Below are 19,685 nucleotides of genomic sequence, written 5' to 3'. Positions count from 1 at the left end.
GACATGTATGATGAAGCTAAGACTCAGGTTAGGGTAGCGGGAGGAGACTCGAAACACTTTTCGGTTATGATAGGGTTGCACCAGGGATCAACTCTTAGTCCATACCTATTTTTCTTGGCGATGGACGCATTAACGAGACAAGGTGAGGTGACTTGGTGTATGTTATTTGCAGATGACATAATTTTAATTGATGAGATGGGGGGTGTTAACGAGAGGCTGAAGGTTTGAAAGCAGACCCTAGATCCTAAGGATTTCAAGTTGAGCCGGACCAAGATAGAATACATGGAGTGCAAGTTCACCAACGATAACCAGGAAGGAGATATGGAGGTGAGGCTTGATACGCAAGTCATCCCCAAGAGAGGTAGTTTTAAGTATCAATATGGATCTATAATACAAGATAATAAGGAGATTGATGAAAATGCCATGTATCGTATTGGAGTGGGATGGATGAAGTGGAGGCTCGCTTCCGGTGTCTTGTGTGATAAGAATGTGCCACTGAGACTTAAAGGTAAGTTCTACAAGGTTGTAGTTAGACCGACTACGTTGTATGGATCAGAGTGTTGGTCGGTCAAGAACTCTCATACCCAGAAGATAAAAGTAGCTGAGATGAGGATGTTAAGAGGGATGTGTGGGCATACCCTGTTGGATAAGATTAGGAATGAAGTTATTCAGTGAAAGGTGGGAGTGGCCCCTGTGGAGGATAAGATGCCGGAGGCGAGGTTGAGATGGTTCTGGTATGTTAAGAAGAGAAGTAGAGAAGCCTCAATTAGAAGGTGCGAGCGGTTAGCCGCGGTGGACAGCAGGAGGGGTAGAGGTAGGCCTAAGAAGTTTTGGGGAGAGGTTATTAGGCGGTACATGGCGCAGCTGAAGCTGACTGAGGACGTGGCTCTATATAGAAGGGTGTGAAGGTCGAAGATTAGGGTAGAAGATTCGTAGGTAGTCGAACATTTCTCTTTGTCTTACTCAGTTCGCTAGCATTAGTGTTAGTATGATATCCTTTATTCATACAGGATGCAATTACTTTTTCTTTTTCAGTCGTTCTCTAGCCGAGGACCTATCGGAAACAGCCTCTTTGTCTTTCCAAGGGTAGGGATAAGGCTGCGTATATCTTACCCCAGATCCCACTTGTGGGAACTACTAGCTAGGTTTGTTGTCGTTGTTTGTTGTAGTTTGGCAAACATACGTTGAGGAAGTAGTTACAGGTTGTGTGAAGTGATTTAACATGTCAAATCTAATTCAAGATAGATATGGACTAATGTAGTATATCGCAATTAAACTTTCTAAATTAAAGATTGTTGATTTGCTCGGTACGGAAATGATTCAAGCATTTATGGACTAATCGAAATTAAGAGTATGACAAACAAATTGAGAAGCATGGGACCGCTATATATGTTATGAATCTCCACTGATCCGAGCTAATGACGAAAATAAGTTATTATATAGAAAAAATACGATTTCGAAATCTTAGAAGGCTTTATTACGTCATATATGACATTCTAAAGATATATCAACTAGACAAAATCTTGAAGTTTGTTGCTCACTCAAATCATTATTGAACTCTCTTGTTAGAGGATGTGAGAAAATATACACTGATGTTTTTCATTTCAGTATACAAGTTCGATACGATCAGATCGATCAACTATTTTAGACCTCATGTTCCATTATTGTTGCTTATAGAACTCTTGGTAGAGCTTACATGTTGAGAATTATCATTTTTAATGTATTTCGCCTTAAAATAGTGTCAGCATTAAATCAACAGCTCTCTGGTCCTCATATTATGTTCCGCATTATTATGGCTCAATGGGCAATTTGCGTCTGAAGATTTGTTGCTTGTGCAAGCCATTTCGCCAACAGTTGAGGGGCCATTATGATTACAATAAGGAGGAAAAAAACAAACTCATCTAATTTTAAGAAGTCACTTTCTTTGCTTTGCAGCTAACATGCAAATGTCGATCCAACAGCCTCCGCATATCAGCGTTAGTATCAAAAAGAGTTTAATTAAAAACAATAGTAATGGTTGGTTGGCTTGTTATTTGTTTTTGTTTTGTTTGGATTCTTACACTAAAATATGCCAAAATCAATGCTCAATCTGGCTTAGTTTATCCTTATCCGAGAAATGACGACATTAATGACAATCTAACCAAAAACTTATCTGCAATGCTGAGCTTGATGGGGAGATTACAGAACATGATATGTTTCTCAATTCTCGTTTAAGAGATTAACATATAAATGCACTAACAGTGTAAATAAATTTTACGTTATTATTATTATTATTATATTATTATTATTATTATTATTATATAATACATTTAGCAAGTTATTAGTCTAATTTTCAGACAACTCTACTTATTAAAGGCAGTTATTACAATTACTCCTATCTTTTACATGATGTGACAGTGTAAACAGTCAACTTTGGTTGGAGCTAAAGGACTATGTAAAAATTAACACAAAGGTGTGTGGGGTCCGGCCCACATTTTAAGGAGGTTGTTTTCTTCCTTTCTTCTTCATTTTCAAAATTAGCAGAAGCAGGCAGCTCACGTTTTTCATTTTTCTGTCAAAAATGACATGCTACAGAAGTTGAAAGGTCAAGGTTGGTAGGCATATTTTGTCTATAAAATGAGAGCTTCGGCTCTCATTCTTTTATCACAATCTCAGAGGAAAATATATCTGAGAGCTAGAAAGAAAGAGTGAGGTTTCACAGACATGATATAAGAAAATAGTCTGTGAAGAAAATAGAGAGTGTGAGCAATATTGTAGTGAGGTAAAATATCAAAAGAGGGTTATTTCTTTTGAGTATTGTAGTGGTCTTTGTAGTATTTTACTCGGGCCTACAAAGTGTAAATTCCTTACTATAGTGATATCAGTTGCTCCTCACGGGGTCGTGGTTTTTTCCCTTATTCAGAAGGGTTTTCCACGTAAAAATCTTGGTGTCATTGTTACTCTTTTATTCTTGTTAATTACCGTATCTCGGTGCTACATTATTATTCCGCTTTATTACCGTGAATATTATTTTGGTAAGGGGTTTATTCCCAACAACTGGTATCAGAGCACAGGTTCTGCTCGTTCACTGAAATACTATTCACTGTCGGTAGTACTATACTTGGTGAAAAATAAAAATGTCCGGAGTAAAGTACGAGGTAGCAAAATTCAACGGAGATAACGGTTTCTCAACATGGCAAAGAAGGATGAGAGATCTGCTCATCCAACAAGGATTACACAAGGTTCTAGATGTTGATTCCAAAAAGCCTGATACCATGAAAGCTGAGGATTGGGCTGACTTGGATGAAAGAGCTGCTAGTGCAATCAGGTTGCACTTATCAGATGATGTGGTAAATAACATCATTGATGAAGACACTGCACGTGGAATTTGGACAAGGTTGGAAAGCCTATACATGTCCAAAACGCTGACAAATAAATTGTACCTGAAGAAGCAGTTATACGCCCTACACATGAGTGAAGGTACGAATTTTTTGTCACATTTAAATGTGTTTAACGGACTAATCACACAGCTTGCCAACCTCGGAGTGAAAATCGAGGAAGAAGATAAAGCCATCTTGCTATTGAACTCGTTGCCATCTTCGTACGATAATTTGGCAACAACCATCCTGCACGGTAAGACTACTATTGAGTTGAAAGATGTCACATCGGCTCTTCTACTCAATGAGAAGATGAGAAAGAAGCCTGAAAATCAAGGACAGACTCTCATCACAGAAGGTAGAGGCAGGAGTTATCAAAGGAGTTCGAACAACTATGGTAGATCCGGAGCTCGTGGGAAGTTAAAGAACCGATCCAAATCAAGAGTCAGAAATTGCTACAACTGTAATCAACCAGGTCACTTCAAAAGAGATTGCCCAAATCCAAGGAAGGGCAAAGGTGAAACCAGTGGCCAGAAGAATGACGACAACACAGCCGCCATGGTGCAAAATAATGATAATGTTGTCCTCTTTATAAATGAGGAAGAGGAATGCATGCACCTGTCAGGTCCAGAGTCGGAATGGGTGGTTGACACAGCGGCATCTCACCATGCCACACCGGTAAGAGATCTTTTTTGCAGATATGTAGCAGGTGATTTCGGCACAGTGAAAATGGGTAACACAAGTTACTCAAAGATTGCGGGGATTGGTGACATTTGTATCAAGACAAATGTCGGATGCACATTGGTTCTAAAGGATGTGCGGCATGTACCTGATTTGCGGATGAACTTGATCTCGGGAATTGCTTTAGACCGAGATGGATACGAGAGTTATTTTGCAAATCAAAAGTGGAGACTCACTAAGGGATCATTGGTGATTGCAAAGGGAGTTGCTCGTGGCACGTTGTACAGGACAAATGCAGAAATATGCCAAGGTGAATTGAACGCGGCACAAGATGAGATTTCTGTAGATTTGTGGCACAAAAGAATGGGTCATATGAGCGAGAAGGGATTGCAGATTCTTGCCAAGAAATCACTCATTTCTTATGCCAAAGGTACAACGGTAAAACCTTGTGACTACTGTTTATTTGGTAAGCAGCATAGAGTCTCATTTCAGACATCGTCTGAAAGAAAATTGAATATACTTGATTTAGTATATTCTGATGTTTGCGGCCCAATGGAAATTGAATCAATGGGCGGTAACAAATATTTTGTTACTTTTATTGATGATGCTTCACGAAAATTATGGGTTTATATTTTGAAAACCAAAGATCAGGTGTTTCAAGTTTTCCAGAAGTTTCATGCTCTAGTAGAAAGGGAGACGGGTCGAAAGCTAAAGCGTCTCCGAAGTGACAATGGAGGTGAGTACACTTCAAGGGAATTTGAAGAGTATTGTTCAAGTCATGGGATCAGACATGAAAAGACAGTTCCTGGAACCCCACAGCACAATGGCGTAGCCGAGAGGATGAACCGCACCATTGTGGAGAAGGTGAGAAGCATGCTCAGAATGGCTAAACTGCCTAAGTCATTCTGGGGTGAAGCAGTTCAGACAGCCTGTTACCTGATCAATAGGAGTCCATCAGTTCCGTTGGCGTTTGAAATCCCAGAGAGAGTTTGGACCAACAAGGAGGTGTCCTACTCGCATCTGAAGGTGTTCGGTTGCAGAGCTTTTGCACATGTACCAAAAGAGCAGAGAACAAAGCTGGATGATAAATCTGTTCCCTGCATATTTATCGGATATGGAGATGAAGAGTTCGGGTACAGACTGTGGGATCCTGTAAAGAAGAAGGTCATCAGAAGCAGAGATGTAGTCTTCCGAGAAAGTGAAGTTGGAACTGCTGCTGATATGTCAGAAAAGGCGAAGAATGGTATAATTCCTAACTTTGTTACTATTCCTTCTACTTCTAACAATCCCACAAGTGCAGAAAGTACGACCGACGAGGTTGCCGAGCAGGGGGAGCAACCTGGTGAGGTTATTGAGCAGGGGGAGCAACTTGATGAAGGTGTCGAGGAAGTGGAGCACCCCACTCAGGGAGAAGAACAACCTCAACCTCTGAGGAGATCAGAGAGGCCAAGGGTAGAGTCATGCAGGTACCCTTCCACAGAGTATGTCCTCATCAGTGATGAGGGGGAGCCAGAAAGTCTTAAGGAGGTGTTGTCCCATCCAGAAAAGAACCAGTGGATGAAAGCTATGCAAGAAGAGATGGAATCTCTACAGAAAAATGGCACATACAAGCTGGTTGAACTTCCAAAGGGTAAAAGACCACTCAAATGCAAATGGGTCTTTAAACTCAAGAAAGATGGAAATGGCAAGCTGGTCAGATACAAAGCTCGATTGGTGGTTAAAGGCTTCGAACAAAAGAAAGGTATTGATTTTGACGAAATTTTCTCACCTGTTGTCAAAATGACTTCTATTCGAACAATTTTGAGCTTAGCAGCTAGCCTAGATCTTGAAGTGGAACAGTTGGATGTGAAAACTGCATTTCTTCATGGAGATTTGGAAGAAGGATTTATATGAAGCAGCCAAAAGGATTTGAAGTAGCTGGAAAGAAACACATGGTGTGCAAATTGAATAAGAGTCTTTATGGATTGAAGTAGGCACCAAGGCAGTGGTACATGAAGTTTGACTCATTCATGAAAAGTCAAACATACCTAAAGACCTATTCTGATCCATGTGTATACTTCAAAAGATTTTCTGAGAATAACTTTATTATATTGTTGTTGTATGTGGATGACATGTTAATTGTAGGAAAAGACAAGGGGTTGATAGCAAAGTTGAAAGGAGATCTGTCCAAGTCATTTGATATGAAGGACTTGGGCCCAGCACAACAAATTCTAGGGATGAAGATAGTTCGAGAGAGAACAAGTAGAAAGTTGTGGCTATCTCAGGAGAAGTACATTGAACGTGTACTAGAACGCTTCAACATGAAGAATGCTAAGCCAGTCAGCACACCTCTTGCTGGTCATCTAAAGTTGAGTAAGAAGATGTGTCCTACAACAGTGGAGGAGAAAGGGAACATGGCTAAAGTTCCTTATTCTTCAGCAGTCGGAAGCTTGATGTATGCAATGGTATGTACTAGACCTGATATTGCTCACGCAGTTGGTGTTGTCAGCAGGTTTCTTGAAAATCCTGGAAAGGAACATTGGGAAGCAGTCAAGTGGATACTCAGGTACCTGAGAGGTACCACGGGAGATTGTTTGTGCTTTGGAGGATCTGATCCAATCTTGAAGGGCTATACAGATGCTGATATGGCAGGTGACATTGACAACAGAAAATCTACTACTGGATATTTATTTACATTTTCAGGGGGAGCTATATCATGGCAGTCTAAGTTGCAGAAGTGCGTTGCACTTTCAACAACTGAAGCAGAGTACATTGCCGCTACAGAAACTGGCAAGGAGATGATATGGCTCAAGCGATTCCTTCAAGAGCTTGGATTGCATCAGAAGGAGTATGTCGTCTATTGTGACAGTCAAAGTGCAATAGACCTTAGCAAGAACTCTATGTACCATGCAAGGACCAAACACATTGATGTGAGATATCATTGGATTCGAGAAATGGTAGATGATGAATCTCTAAAAGTCTTGAAGATTTCTACAAGTGAGAATCCCGCAGATATGCTGACCAAGGTGGTACCAAGGAACAAGTTCGAGCTATGCAAAGAACTTGTCGGCATGCACTCAAACTAGAAACTGCGAAGTTACCTCCTTCGGGTGAATGGGACTGGAGGGGGAGATCTGTGGGGTCCAGCCCACATTTTAAGGAAGTTATTTTCTTCCTTTCTTCTTCATTTTCAAAGTTGGCAGAAGCAGGCAGCTCACGTTTCTCATTTTTCTGTCAAAAATGACAGGCTGCAGAAGTTGAAAGGTCAAGGTTGGTAGGCATATTTTGCCTATAAAATGAGAGCTTCGGCTCTCATTCTTTTATCACAATCTCAGAGGAAAATATATCTGAGAGCTAGAAAGAAAGAGTGAGGTTTCACAAACAGGGTATAAAAAAATAGTCTGTGAAGAAAATAGAGAGTGTGAGCAATATTATAGTGAGGTGAAATATCAAAAGAGGGTTATTTCTTTTGAGTATTGTAGTGGTCTTTGTAGTATTTTACTCGGGCCTACAAAGTGTAAATTCCTTACTATAGTGATATCAGTTGCTCCTCTCGGGGTCGTGGTTTTTCCCTTATTCAGAAGGGTTTTCCACGTAAAAATCTTGGTGTCATTGTTACTCTTTTATTCTTGTTAATTACCGTATCTCGGTGCTACATTATTATTCCGCTTTTATTACCGTGAATATTATTTTGGTAGGGGGTTTATTCCCAACAAGGTGAACTGTATTTAGAAAAAATAGCATGTAAACTATTTTCGTGAATCCCAAAATCAAGGAACAGAGTTTTATTGAGTAAATGAGCTGGAAATCATTGAGAGGTATTGATATTTTAAATGAAAATACAAGTATACCAAATAGGAGCAATCTTGAGCTAATTAACAACCCCTATAAAGGATAGTTGTTAATTAAATTAATCATGGTTAGTTTATAACTTTAGTTAATAGGTAGTTAGAGTTAATTTGTACAGCTAGACATTAGTTGTTTTAGTCGGTTAGTGAGCTATCTAGATAAATAGAGTTGTAACTCATTATTCTAAGCAATTACAATCAATGTTGCTCCCAGATCTTCTTCTCTCAATTCTGCATTGATGCACAATGTTTGGCATGGTATTAGAGCAAATGTTGTGCAGATGGAAGGAAATGGCATGTAATTCTCCAATTCTGGAGTTTCTACCATAGCACCTACACAAGGAAGCAACTGGTAGATGAACAGCCCTGGAGTTCCCACTCAAAGGTTCACACAAGAGCAATACTCTCAGATTTTACAACTATTGTAGAAAACTTCCATTGGTGATTCAACTGTCAGTTTAAATATGGCAGGTAACTATGTTTGTAATGATGTAGATAGCTCTAATTATATTATAGATACAGGTGTTACCAATCATGTGACAGGAAATAAGGACTTGCTGCAAAATCTTGCATTAGTAGGCAATATAGGGCAGGTGCAGTTGCCTACAGGGGATTCAATTGCAATCACACACAGAGGGAACCACCAACTCTCAGGAGGTGATGTCCTTAGTAATGTCCTATGCGTACCAGCATTCAGATTCAATCTTGTGTCTGTGTCAAAGTTGATAAAGGACTTGAATTGTTATGTCACATTCTTCCCAACATTTTGTGTGTTTCAAGAACTCTTGTATGGAAGGGTGAAAGAGATTGATAGAGAATTAGATGGACTATACTACATACAGTCGTTAGCAAAGAATAAAAGAGTTGCAGTCCCACATTCTTTTGCAGTCACTAGAGGCATTGCTAGAGATGGCTCAACAGCTTTATGGCATAAGCAGATGGGGCATGTGCATGTTTCAGTTTTAAAGAGAATTCCTGTTTTCCAAGGCAACAATAGTTTTCACTCCAACAAGTTGTTAAATAAATGTATTGTTTGTCCTCTTGCGAGGCAGACTAGGCTTCCTTTTCCAATAAGTTCTAGCATATGTTTAGATAGCTTTGAGCTCATTCACATGGATGTTTGGGGTCCCTGTAGAGTAGCAACACAGAATGGTATGTGATTTTTCCTTACTTTGGTTAATGATTGTACAAGATATACAAGGTTATTTCTAATGAAGTTTAAATCTGATGTTGTTGTGTTACTTAAAGGTTTCATTATCATGGAAAAGACTCAGTTTCAGAAAATAATAAAGAAGTTCATATCTGATAATGGTGTTGAATTCTTCAACAGTACTTGCAAGGAAGTGTTCACTTCACATGGAATTTTATATCAAAGCGCATGTCCTTACACTCCTCAACAAAATAGGATTGTAGAAATGATGCACAGACACATCTTGGAGATAGCTAGGGCCATTAGGTTTCAGGGGCATCTCCCAGCCATGTTTTAGGGTTATCATATTGATGCAGCAGTCTACATAATTAACAGGATATCATCCACTGTCCTCCAGAATAGAACTCCCTATGAGCTGTTGCACCACAAACAACCTTCATTGGCACATCTAAGGGTTATAGGGTGCTTATGTTTTGCCACCAACTTGACTACAACAGACAAATTCAGTCCTAGAGTAGTGAGATTTATCTTGCTTGGATATGCACTATACCAAAAGGGATACAAGCGGCTAGACATTGAAAACAGAGTTATTTTTATCACTAGAGATGTTGCTTTCCATGAAGATGTTTTTCCTTTTCAATAATTGTCTTACAAATTTGAGCATTTGTTTCTTGATTCTCATGTTATACCAAGACAAGAGCTCTTGGATGATACTTCAAAAGGCCCTGTAGCCCCTGTTCTTCCTTCAGTACATTGCCATACTGACAAGTCTCTTCCTCAAACCAATGTGGCACCTGATGATCCTGCTCTTTGATCACCTACACATGAACTTAAACCAGAGAAGAATGTAGATACTCATAGAGAGTCTGTTATAGAGGAGTGTGCAACAGTCAATACAACAGAGGAGCATACAATAGTCAATACAGAATCTCATGAAATTGATGTCAGAAAGTCAACCAGAGTTTCCAAACCTCCAGCTTGGCTTCAAGATTACATTATTCCAGGAAAGGATAAAGGTGTTAATTGTTGCAGATATCCCATTTATGTTGTTATAGGCTATGATGGCCTATCTTTCAAGTATCAAAGTTACCTGTCCAAGATATCCATTGAGGAAGAGCCTACTAGCTATGGTGCAGCAGCTAAGGATACCAAATGGGCAGATCCCATGAAGGCTGAAATCAAAGCATTAGAGGACAATAAGACATGGGATATTGTACCTTTACCCAAAGGGAAGAAAGTAATAGGATGCAAGTTGATTTACAAAATTAAATACAATGCCTCAGGAGAAGTTGAGAGATACAAATCAAGGCTTGTGGCTAAAGGATTTAATCAGAGAAAAGGTCTTGAATATCAAGAAACATTCTCTCCTGTGGTTAAGATGGTTAATGTCAGAAGTGTAATTGCTCTTGCAGCTTCCAGGCAGTGGATTATCCATCAAATGGATGTCTATAATACCTTCTTGCAAGGGGATTTAACTGAGGAAGTCTATATGTAGATACTACAAGGCTTCAGCAGTTCTGGTGATAAATCATTAGTCTGCAGGCTACATAAGTCCATCTATGGGCTTAAGCAAGCCTCATGTCAATGGAACCTCAAATTAACCTTAGCTCTCATTGATTCTGGTTTTACTCAAAGTCATCTGGATTATTCTTTGTTCACTAAGAAAGTTGCAGCCAAGATAGTAGTGGTGCTGGTGTATGTTGATGATATCCTCATCACAGGTGATGACTCTCAGTTGATTCAAGCTATCAAACTTGTCTTACAAAACAATTTCAGGATCAAAGACTTAGGTGAGCTTAGATTTTTCTTGGGAATCGAATTTGCTAGAAGTGTAGAGGGGATCTTGATGCATTAGAGGAAATACTCACTAGAGTTAAATGCATATTTAGGCCTCTTAGGGTCCAAGCATGTTGCATCTCCTATGGAGGTGAATCAAAAGCTTACTACTACTAAATTTGGCACTCACATGGGTGTCACTGATGATCCATCCTTATCTTATCCTGGTCCATATCAAAGATTATTTGGTTGCTTGTTTTATCTCTCAGCTACCCGTCCAGATATTTCTTTTGATGTCCAATGTCTCAGTCAGTTCATGCATAGTCCTAAAGAGTCTCATATGGAGGCAAGCAATTCATGTGGTGAGGTACATTGAATCCTGCCTTGGATTATGGATCCTAATGAAGGCTCAATATTCAGAATCTTTGGTAGCTTTCTGCGATGCTGATTGAGCTGCATGTCCGAACTCCAGAAAATCAGTTACTGTCTATCTTGTTAAACTAATTGACTCTCCGATTTCATGGAGATCTAAGAAGCAATCCATTATCTCCCGCAGCTCGGCTGAAGCAGAATATCGTAGTTTATCCTCGACTGTGGCAGAGGTTGTTTGGTTGCAGGGGTTGTTCAAGGAATTAGGGGTCTCTTCTCCATCCCCTGTTCCCATAAATTGTGATAACAAATCTGCTATTCAAATTACTGCCAATCCTGTTTTTCACGAACGCACTAAGCACGTTGACATCGACTGTCATTTCATCCGCGAGAAGGTTCAACAGGGTATTGTCAACACCCTTTATCTAGCCGCAACAGAGCAGCAGGCAGATGTGCTCACTAAGGGTCTTGGTCGACTTCTACATGAGTATTTGGTATCCAAGCTAGGAATGAAGAACATCTTCATACCTCCTAGATTGAGGGGGTGTAAAGGATAGTCGTTAATTAAGTTAACCATGGTTAGTTGATAACTTTAGTTAATAGGTAGTTAGAGTTAATTTGTAAAGCTGGACATTAGTTGCTTTAGTTGGTTAGTGAGCTATTTAGATAAGTAGAGTTGTAACTCATCATTTTCATCTAAGCAATTACAATCAATGTTGCTCTCATATCTTATTGTCTCAATTCTGCATTTCTTCATGCATTGATGCATAATGTTTGACAGCCCCGACGACCAAGTTGATAAGGTGGCTAGCTAGGCTCCAAATATCCAAACATGAATGAGTCCAACTTCAAAGTGGCAGTCCATCAAGAAGTATTGATAATAAGGGAGTCCTTTATTTAGTATCTTTTCTTTTTAAATTTTTAGGGCCCAAAATGATGAAAAACTTCTCAAACTTCTTTTCCTATTGTATGCAACTATGAGGGTACATTACAAATGTTATTATATACAGTTTTTTCTTTAAGAAGACAGGTAAAATATAGTAACTCAGTAGACCAGTAAATAAACATTAAAATTCTTTATAAGTTTATTTCCTTGCGCTCAAATTTTAATGATTATGAAAAATCATATTCGCCCTTCGGTAAGGGCTAATCGTTTTTTTTCTTTTTTGGCACTGGCTCCTCAGTATCTTTACCCTAGGGCCTAAGATAACAGGGAAGCTGGTTTCTTTTTTCTTGTTTGCCTCTTTTTGTCACATTTCAATGAAAAGAAAAATGCCCGAAAATGACACAAAATAAGTCTTAACGTGGAGATTATCCAGAACTACGGTAGTACCAACCTTAAAACATCATGTCAGGGAATTGCACATTAAACCGAGTTTGGAACCAAAATGTGGTTCTTTTGGACAAGTAGCACCTTAATAGGTGTAAAAAAAAGATGACATTTTTATATATAGCGCCCAAATATTGGGCGCTATACATTAACGTTAACTGTGTCGTTAAAGTATAGCGCCCAGTATTTGGGCGCTATATATAAAAAGCTGACACTAATAGTATAGCGCCCAAATACCCGACGCTATACATAAAACTTTATGTATAGCGTCCAGTATTTGGGCGCTATATACCTTTTTCTGGCCCCACCAATAATTCCTGACTTCAATAACTCAAAAGCGTATAGTGCCCACTTTTTGGGCGCTATATATAAAAAAAATCTGGCTAGCCATTTCCTATATAAAGAGGTTAGGATTATATATAAATTCATTCAAAAGGTGTATAGCGTAGAAATTTCCCGGCTAGCCATTTCCATACTCTTGTTGAAACGTTTATTGTTGTTAAATTCTCCAGCATTTTTTCATTATGTCTGAACAGCGTAGAATAAGAGTTTCATTATATTGAGGGGGTGAGGTTGTGATGGAGAATAACTCTGTGGGCTACAGTTTACCTGCTCAGTGTCACGTTAAATTGCCACTTACAATGGAGTATGATAAATTGATATCGTTGTTATGCAAAAAAATGAGTGTGAGGAAATGTTCAGTGATACTTAAAGTAACCGGAAGATATCTGTATTCCGTCACTCCACAAGGGTTGCTTTTTACTCGGAGTTTAACATCGACGATGATGAAACTTTGAGTGATTTTCTGAGGAGCCCGGATAAATACTAGGAATTTCTTGTAATCACAATGTTGGAGATGTACGTGAAGGACGAAGACCTTCCAAAAAATGAGGTTGTGTGTAGTAGAGATAACCCCCAGTCATCGGGTGGTTATTCTGGAGCAGTTTTTGCCGGACGGGTTCCGGATGAAAGAGTTTTCCTTGATTTAAACTTATCACCGCCGGCGAATGAGCAGCGAGAAAATAATTTATACCCTGCTTTCCATAATACACAAGACGAGTGGTAAAATTCAATTTTTATTTGTGTTAATTATGTATATTTTTGGTGTATTGAATTTGTATTAACGCTCATATATTTAATAGGGTGTACCGGCCAGATATGAATTTTACAAGTGGCCCATTCAGTAGTCATCACCTAATTGAAAATGTCCATCATGGAATTTCATCACATTACTACTTGTAAGTGAAGTGATATAGCCATATGGAAAGCATTTATTAATTCAGTAGCTTATATTTTTGTTGGTTGTGCAGTGAAAACGAGCAAGTTGAACCACTCGTACTCACTCAATTGCCCGAAAATGGCGTATTACATCGGGATCTAGTAGATGCACAGAGTGAGGAATAGAACAGTGATTACGATAACAATGTCGATGAATCCGGAGATGAGACACCCTTTCCTCGTGAGGATGGTGATGCGCAGGATAAGGAGGAAGGACGTGATTTGAAGAGAGACCCCCTAGATGAAGAGTGTACGAGTCTGAAGTGTCGTTTCATTCAAGGGAGATTCCTTACATTGATAACTTGCCAACCGTGCCGGATGTGGAAGCTCTCACAAGGGATTTTGATGAAATCCGGACAGCAATGTGAGATGAGTCTAGACCAACGGTGCTTCCAAAGGGGATGTTTTTTTCCTGATAAAGCGCGCGTAAGCAGGGCTTGTAAAATGCACAACGTAAAAGAGTGTTGTGAGATGCAGGTATGGGAGTCAAGTCCGATGGTATACAAGGTTGTTTGTCGTAGGTGGTTTTGGCCATGTAATTGGATGTTGCGTGCGACCAAGAAGAAGACAGGTATGTGGAAAGTGGGTAAATACATTCCCACCCACACATGCGAAATGGACACATTCAACGGGAATCACTTCAACTTGGATATTGACTTGATTTCTCTTGTACTTATTCCGCACCTCGAAGCGTCCATAAGGTATAAAATCAAAGAGTGCATTACATCAGTCCACCAGGAATATGGCCATACCATTATGAAAAGAAAGGCATTTCTCGGGCGCAAACGAGCATTTGAAATTGTCTACGGTAATTGGGATAAGTCATTTGCATCTCTGCCAAAGTACATGGCCGCACTACAGTACTTTAACCCCAGTACAGTTGTTGAATGGAAGCTTGAGCGTAGTCCGGGAACACCAGAATACATATTCAATTACGTGTTCTGGGCGTTTAAGCCAGCAATTGATGGTTTTTCGCATTGTCGGCCCGTAATATCCATAGACGGAACTCATGTCTATGGAAAGTACGATATCAAGATATTGATAGTTGTGGCAGTGGATGTTAATGGATAGATATTTCCTCTAGCTTTTGCTATTTGTGCTAATGAAAGCACAGAGACGTGGACGCTATTTTTGAACCACCTGAAAGAGCACGTTTTCAAACAGCATTCAGTTATTTGTCTAATATCTGATGTGGTATATTAAGTTATATGGAGAACTTTCCTGCATGGCAAGAACCTTATGCATACCACCGTTATTATGTGAGGCACTTTAAGGCCAATTTTTAGAAGGCACATCCCAACAAGGATCTACATGATTTGATGTGGATAGCAGCAATAGACCACCAATAGCATAAATTCTGGAGGCATATGGATTCTATCAGGCAAGAAGACGAGGCAGCCTATTGTTGGTTAATGCTACATCACCCGGAAAAGTGGACTTTACATGCGGATAGTGGCAGACGATGGGGAATTCTTACTACAAACGTGTCGGAGTCCTTCAACGGGTTATTGAAGTCGGCAAGAGGATTGCCTGTCACAGCCATGGTGTGGATGTCGTTCAAGCAGATGGCGGAGAGGTTTGTTGAATGGTATGCAGTTGCAACGGAATTGATGGAAAGGGGTGTTGAATTTATGCCAGTGCCGATGCAGAGATTTGAGAAATACAGACGGCGAGCACATTGGCATTCATTTTTGCAGTATGATAACGAAAGAGGTGTTTTTGAAGTTCACACAGCTATCCATAATAATCGGGGTAATAATGTACATACTATAAATGAATCAGCAGGGTTATGCTCCTTTGGGAAATGGTCCATCTACCACATGCCTTGCTCACATGCCATCAAGTGTTTTCAACGTATTGGTTATGTAGAGACCAACTATGTTGATCAACAATATAGTGTTTCCAAGTACCTAAACACATATAGTGGCCAGTTGCAGCCAGTGGGTGCTAAGCATTATTGGCCTCCGGAACCATTTAAAATTGTGTGTAACAAGTCCTATTTGCGTAAAATACAGGTGCAGAAGAGAACGTGTATACGGAACCAAATAGATGTTAGTGATACCGTTTATGCGCGCAAATATGGTATATGCTCGCAAACAGGACACGACCGTCGATGTCCTTCAGCTGGTTTGGGTGGCAAAATTAATCAAGCTCGTGGTGGGTGTTCTTCTAGTGTACCTAACTACCCATGAGTTGATGTTGTAATAATTAGTTGTTATGTTTATGTTGCAAGATTTATGAAATAAAATTATGCTTGTTAATTATGATTTGTACTTTCCCATTAGATAGTACATTATGTATTTAGCACGGTTGAACACTACGTTATGTGTGTGTTGTCTTGTCGAATTGAAAAAGCTAACCAGCTGACATAAAGTTGTCTTGTCAACATCATGATATTTAACACGCAAAATATAGTGTCATTAGATAGTACGTTATGTATTTAGCGCGGTTAAACACTACGTTATGTGTGTGTTGTCTCGCCTATAAATAACGAGATCGTTGTAGTTATTTTGTGTGCTCAAAATTTACTAAAAGAAAATATTTCAATAAAAGTAAGGTTTTTTTACTAAAAGCAAATATTTCACAAATGGCTCAACCTCTTCGTCCACCAAAGTGTAAGTGTGGAAAAGCATGCTTGATGCAAAATTGTTGGGATGGTGGTGAAGTTGGACGCCGCTACTGGCACTGTATGAACCAGTTTTACAATGTTCCCGATGAACCTATTTGTGATTTTGAGGAATGGGTTGATGAATCATGTTATCAGAAATGCTACAGAGAACAACTACAGTATCTTCATAATGTGTGTTTAAGACAACGGGAACATGAAAAGGAAAGCAATATAATTATTGCAGACTTGACGCGAAACTGAAGGAGGTGGGAGAAGAAAAATGGAAAACACAATGGAATTGTGAAGCACAAAAGGAACGTAAAAAAAATATAAACGGGAACTTGCGGAGGTGAAGGCGAAACTGAAAGAGGCAGAAGAAGAAAAAGAACAACTAGAAGAACGATTTAAGTGGTTGGAGCGAAGAATAAATGGCAACCTGGGCTAAACATTGGCATGTATACGTTTAGTGTATTTTCATATTTCATGTATTTTTATTATGTTGGCCTGCTATGTTTGTGTTTGTGCTGTAATAATGTTTTCCTTGTTTGTTATACTAAATTTTATTTTAATTGAAGTGAAAGTTAAGTTTAAGTGCTTGTGTTGTTATATGAAACTATCAAACGAATGGGGAACTAAAAAAAGTAATGGGCATATTCGATTAGATATTGTGGTTAATGTATACAAAAATATTATTTACACGAAATAAAAAAAAAGGAAGGCCGAATCAATGTGTCCCGCATCTAGTGTGTCTCAATGCAGTCGCTGGCCTGAGCCGCATCCCCTCCCGCCCGGGTGCGCTATCAGGATCATCATCATCAAGTCGTCTCCTTATAGCCGGATGCGGCGCAGGATGACATGTATCAGTGGTGCTGTCAGGTCCAGTAGAAGGCTACATAATAATATGGATCTTAGTATAAAAAACTACATAACAATTCACAACAATTTATATTGTCTTACCATCATCGTGTTTGGATCCTGAATGTAGTCATCTGTCGCAGCATCGCATGAAGCCTTAAAAAGGAAATTAATAAAGTTAAAGAAAATAAATAAGTTACAGTTAAAACAAATTCAAATTCAATACTAATAAACTTATACTTGTGCATGTGATGTGGAGCCATAACTCAGTCGGTGCCCACTATAAAAATCTCGGGTCGGTCGCTCCTCATCAGTGGTAGACGGGCCTGGGAAGTATCTACCCCAATCCACTCCTTGAATATCCGATCCCGGGATCAATAATTGACCCGATGGGGTCACCTGCGATGGCACTGGAGTGCGATAAATTCCAAGGCTGTAAGACGGCATGTCCGTCTTATGTATGCCACCTGCCATATCAGCAGCAACATCATCAGCAGGAGCCTCAACGCCTCCTTGTTGGGGACCACCTCCTCTCCGCCCACGACCACATCGTCCGGCACCACCAGCTCGTCCGGCACGTCCAGCTCGTGGGATACCACAACCTCGCTGGTACTGTGCTGGGTCCATATAATCGGCCTCGTGTGCCAAACACTGATCCGATCGGGCTCGCTGTAGTGTCTGGGTAGCCACATCCATGAATCAACGATTATACTCCTGCATGGCCACAGGATTGTAGACATGACTCTGCATCTATTGCCCCATATGATAGACGGTATGCAATCCAATCACCTGCACAAAGTAAAAAATATAAACTATATATTTGGCACTAAATTACAGGTATATGATTAATAATAACAGAAAACATACCAACTCCCCGTGTCTCCCAACGTATGGGACGTACCGACCGTGTGCCTGATGAACTGGGTTTCTGATAAAAAGTTGGGAAATAGTGTGGTACCATGCCATATAACGTCGAATAGGAAAGTGCTGCGGAGGTGGGGTCAAGTCCCCTCGCCTGTCCCAAGTATCCAACTGATCGTCAAGCCATGCCATAAATGTGTCGTCCGCCCTGGACCGATCATCCCTCTCATAATGTAAAGCAAGCCATGCAGGCGGACTCGATATAGGCTGCGGTAGGCCAAACTAATGAAATACCCACTCAGAGGCATGATGCTTGACAATATCGAGGCATATGAGCGGGGCAGAAGCCCTCCAAATATGTCGGGCGAACGTGCAATACGCTGGCAGGGTACCTATCACCCTATCATTGTACGGCATCCAGATGAACTATCAAATAAGAACATAAACTGTTAGTATGCGCAACACTAATCTACAACAGGTAAGTTTAGTTAGATATTTACCTGTGCGTCCTCCAGCAGATCCAACACATCCCTGCAGAGGGGGAGATTACGATGGGCATCATACTCTCGTGCAAGAGTACGACGCATAACCCATCTATAGGCTAGAGGGAGATGCGGAATTTCTACATTAGCCAGTAGTTGTGGTAGAAGGTGGCTGAAACTGCAGAAATCGCTCCCAAGCCCAAACCTAACATACAAAGTTGACGTAAAGTATAAGATTAACTATAACTAGGTAGAATTGTAACTAATGGACATATTATTTGAATATGTTGTTACCTGTAGAAGCGACAGAAAGCCACCAACGTCTCTCTATGTGCCGATGCAAGCCCGGCACCTCTGCTTGTACAAATATGAGATAACAGCACCACCCCAGCTGTAGATGGTTGTATCCTCGAACCGGCCAATATGATGCAGAAAATGGAGGCTCACTAGGTTCCCCAAAGTGTTCGGGAACAAGACCCCCCAAGTAAAAGGAGCAACAGCAACCTCGTATATCACTGTACACCACCTCCACTAACTTGTCAGTGATAGTATGGTGGATCTGCTCCAGGTGGTCTCTAATGGGGACCAACTACATACTACTGGACCCAGACGTTATAGTCTCATCCTCCGTCCTGAAACCCGTGAGCATTTGCAGCATATCCCAATAAGACTGCCGCGAATAATATCTCATGGTCGCAGGCAGTAAAACTGACAAGCCATCAGTGGACAGGCCATATAAAATCTCAGTGTCCTGAAGTGTGATGGTGGTCTCGCCGAAGGGTAGATGGAAAGTGTGCGTCTCCGGTCGCCACCACTCAATCAAGGCCGTGATCAAAGCCCAGTCGAGTTGTATCCAACCAATCCTAATAATCCTATATAATTCCATCTCCTCCTGGTAATGGACGCGGGGATGTAAAACTCTATGACTCAAAAACTCCCACAATAGATCCACTCTCCTGGCCCGGAAAGTCTGCGTAAGCAACTGTCCGTCCCATATATACTCGGATCTAAGTTGGGGTTGTAGGGATAATAGATCCAACGTCCGAGGGTCGGGATGTATAGTCGCGTCCATGTCATCAATTGTAAATTAAAACAACACTAATTGTATTTTA

General features: G+C 40.2%; 1 protein-coding gene across 1 annotated transcript; it reads left to right on the top strand.

Moving 5' to 3' along the window:
- Window positions 1–282: 282 nt before the first annotated feature.
- On the top strand, window positions 283–11,716 carry LOC138874748 (uncharacterized). The gene is made up of 7 exons (XM_070153530.1): window positions 283–508; window positions 8,336–9,016; window positions 9,113–9,193; window positions 9,854–10,505; window positions 10,557–10,804; window positions 10,913–11,157; window positions 11,408–11,716. Exons 1-7 carry the CDS (start codon window positions 283–285, stop codon window positions 11,714–11,716), a joined length of 2,442 nt encoding a protein of 813 aa, XP_070009631.1.
- The last annotated feature ends 7,969 nt before the right edge of the window (window positions 11,717–19,685 follow it).

The sequence above is a fragment of the Nicotiana sylvestris genome, chromosome 1 (assembly GCF_000393655.2).
Source record: "Nicotiana sylvestris chromosome 1, ASM39365v2, whole genome shotgun sequence".
Classification (NCBI taxonomy): Eukaryota; Viridiplantae; Streptophyta; class Magnoliopsida; order Solanales; family Solanaceae; genus Nicotiana; species Nicotiana sylvestris.
This window is presented reverse-complemented; position numbering and strand designations above follow the sequence as displayed.

What these genes read in the sequence shown, in the direction of transcription:
- LOC138874748 (XM_070153530.1), top strand. Translation starts at nt 283, where the DNA reads ATGGAGTGCAAGTTCACCAACGATAACCAGGAAGGAGATATGGAGGTG. An exon ending in TTAACTGAGGAAGTCTATAT is followed by an intron (nt 10,506 to 10,556) that starts GTAGATACTACA and finishes ATTAGTCTGCAG; the next exon opens with GCTACATAAGTCCATCTATG. An exon ending in TTTCAGGATCAAAGACTTAG is followed by an intron (nt 10,805 to 10,912) that starts GTGAGCTTAGAT and finishes TAGGCCTCTTAG; the next exon opens with GGTCCAAGCATGTTGCATCT.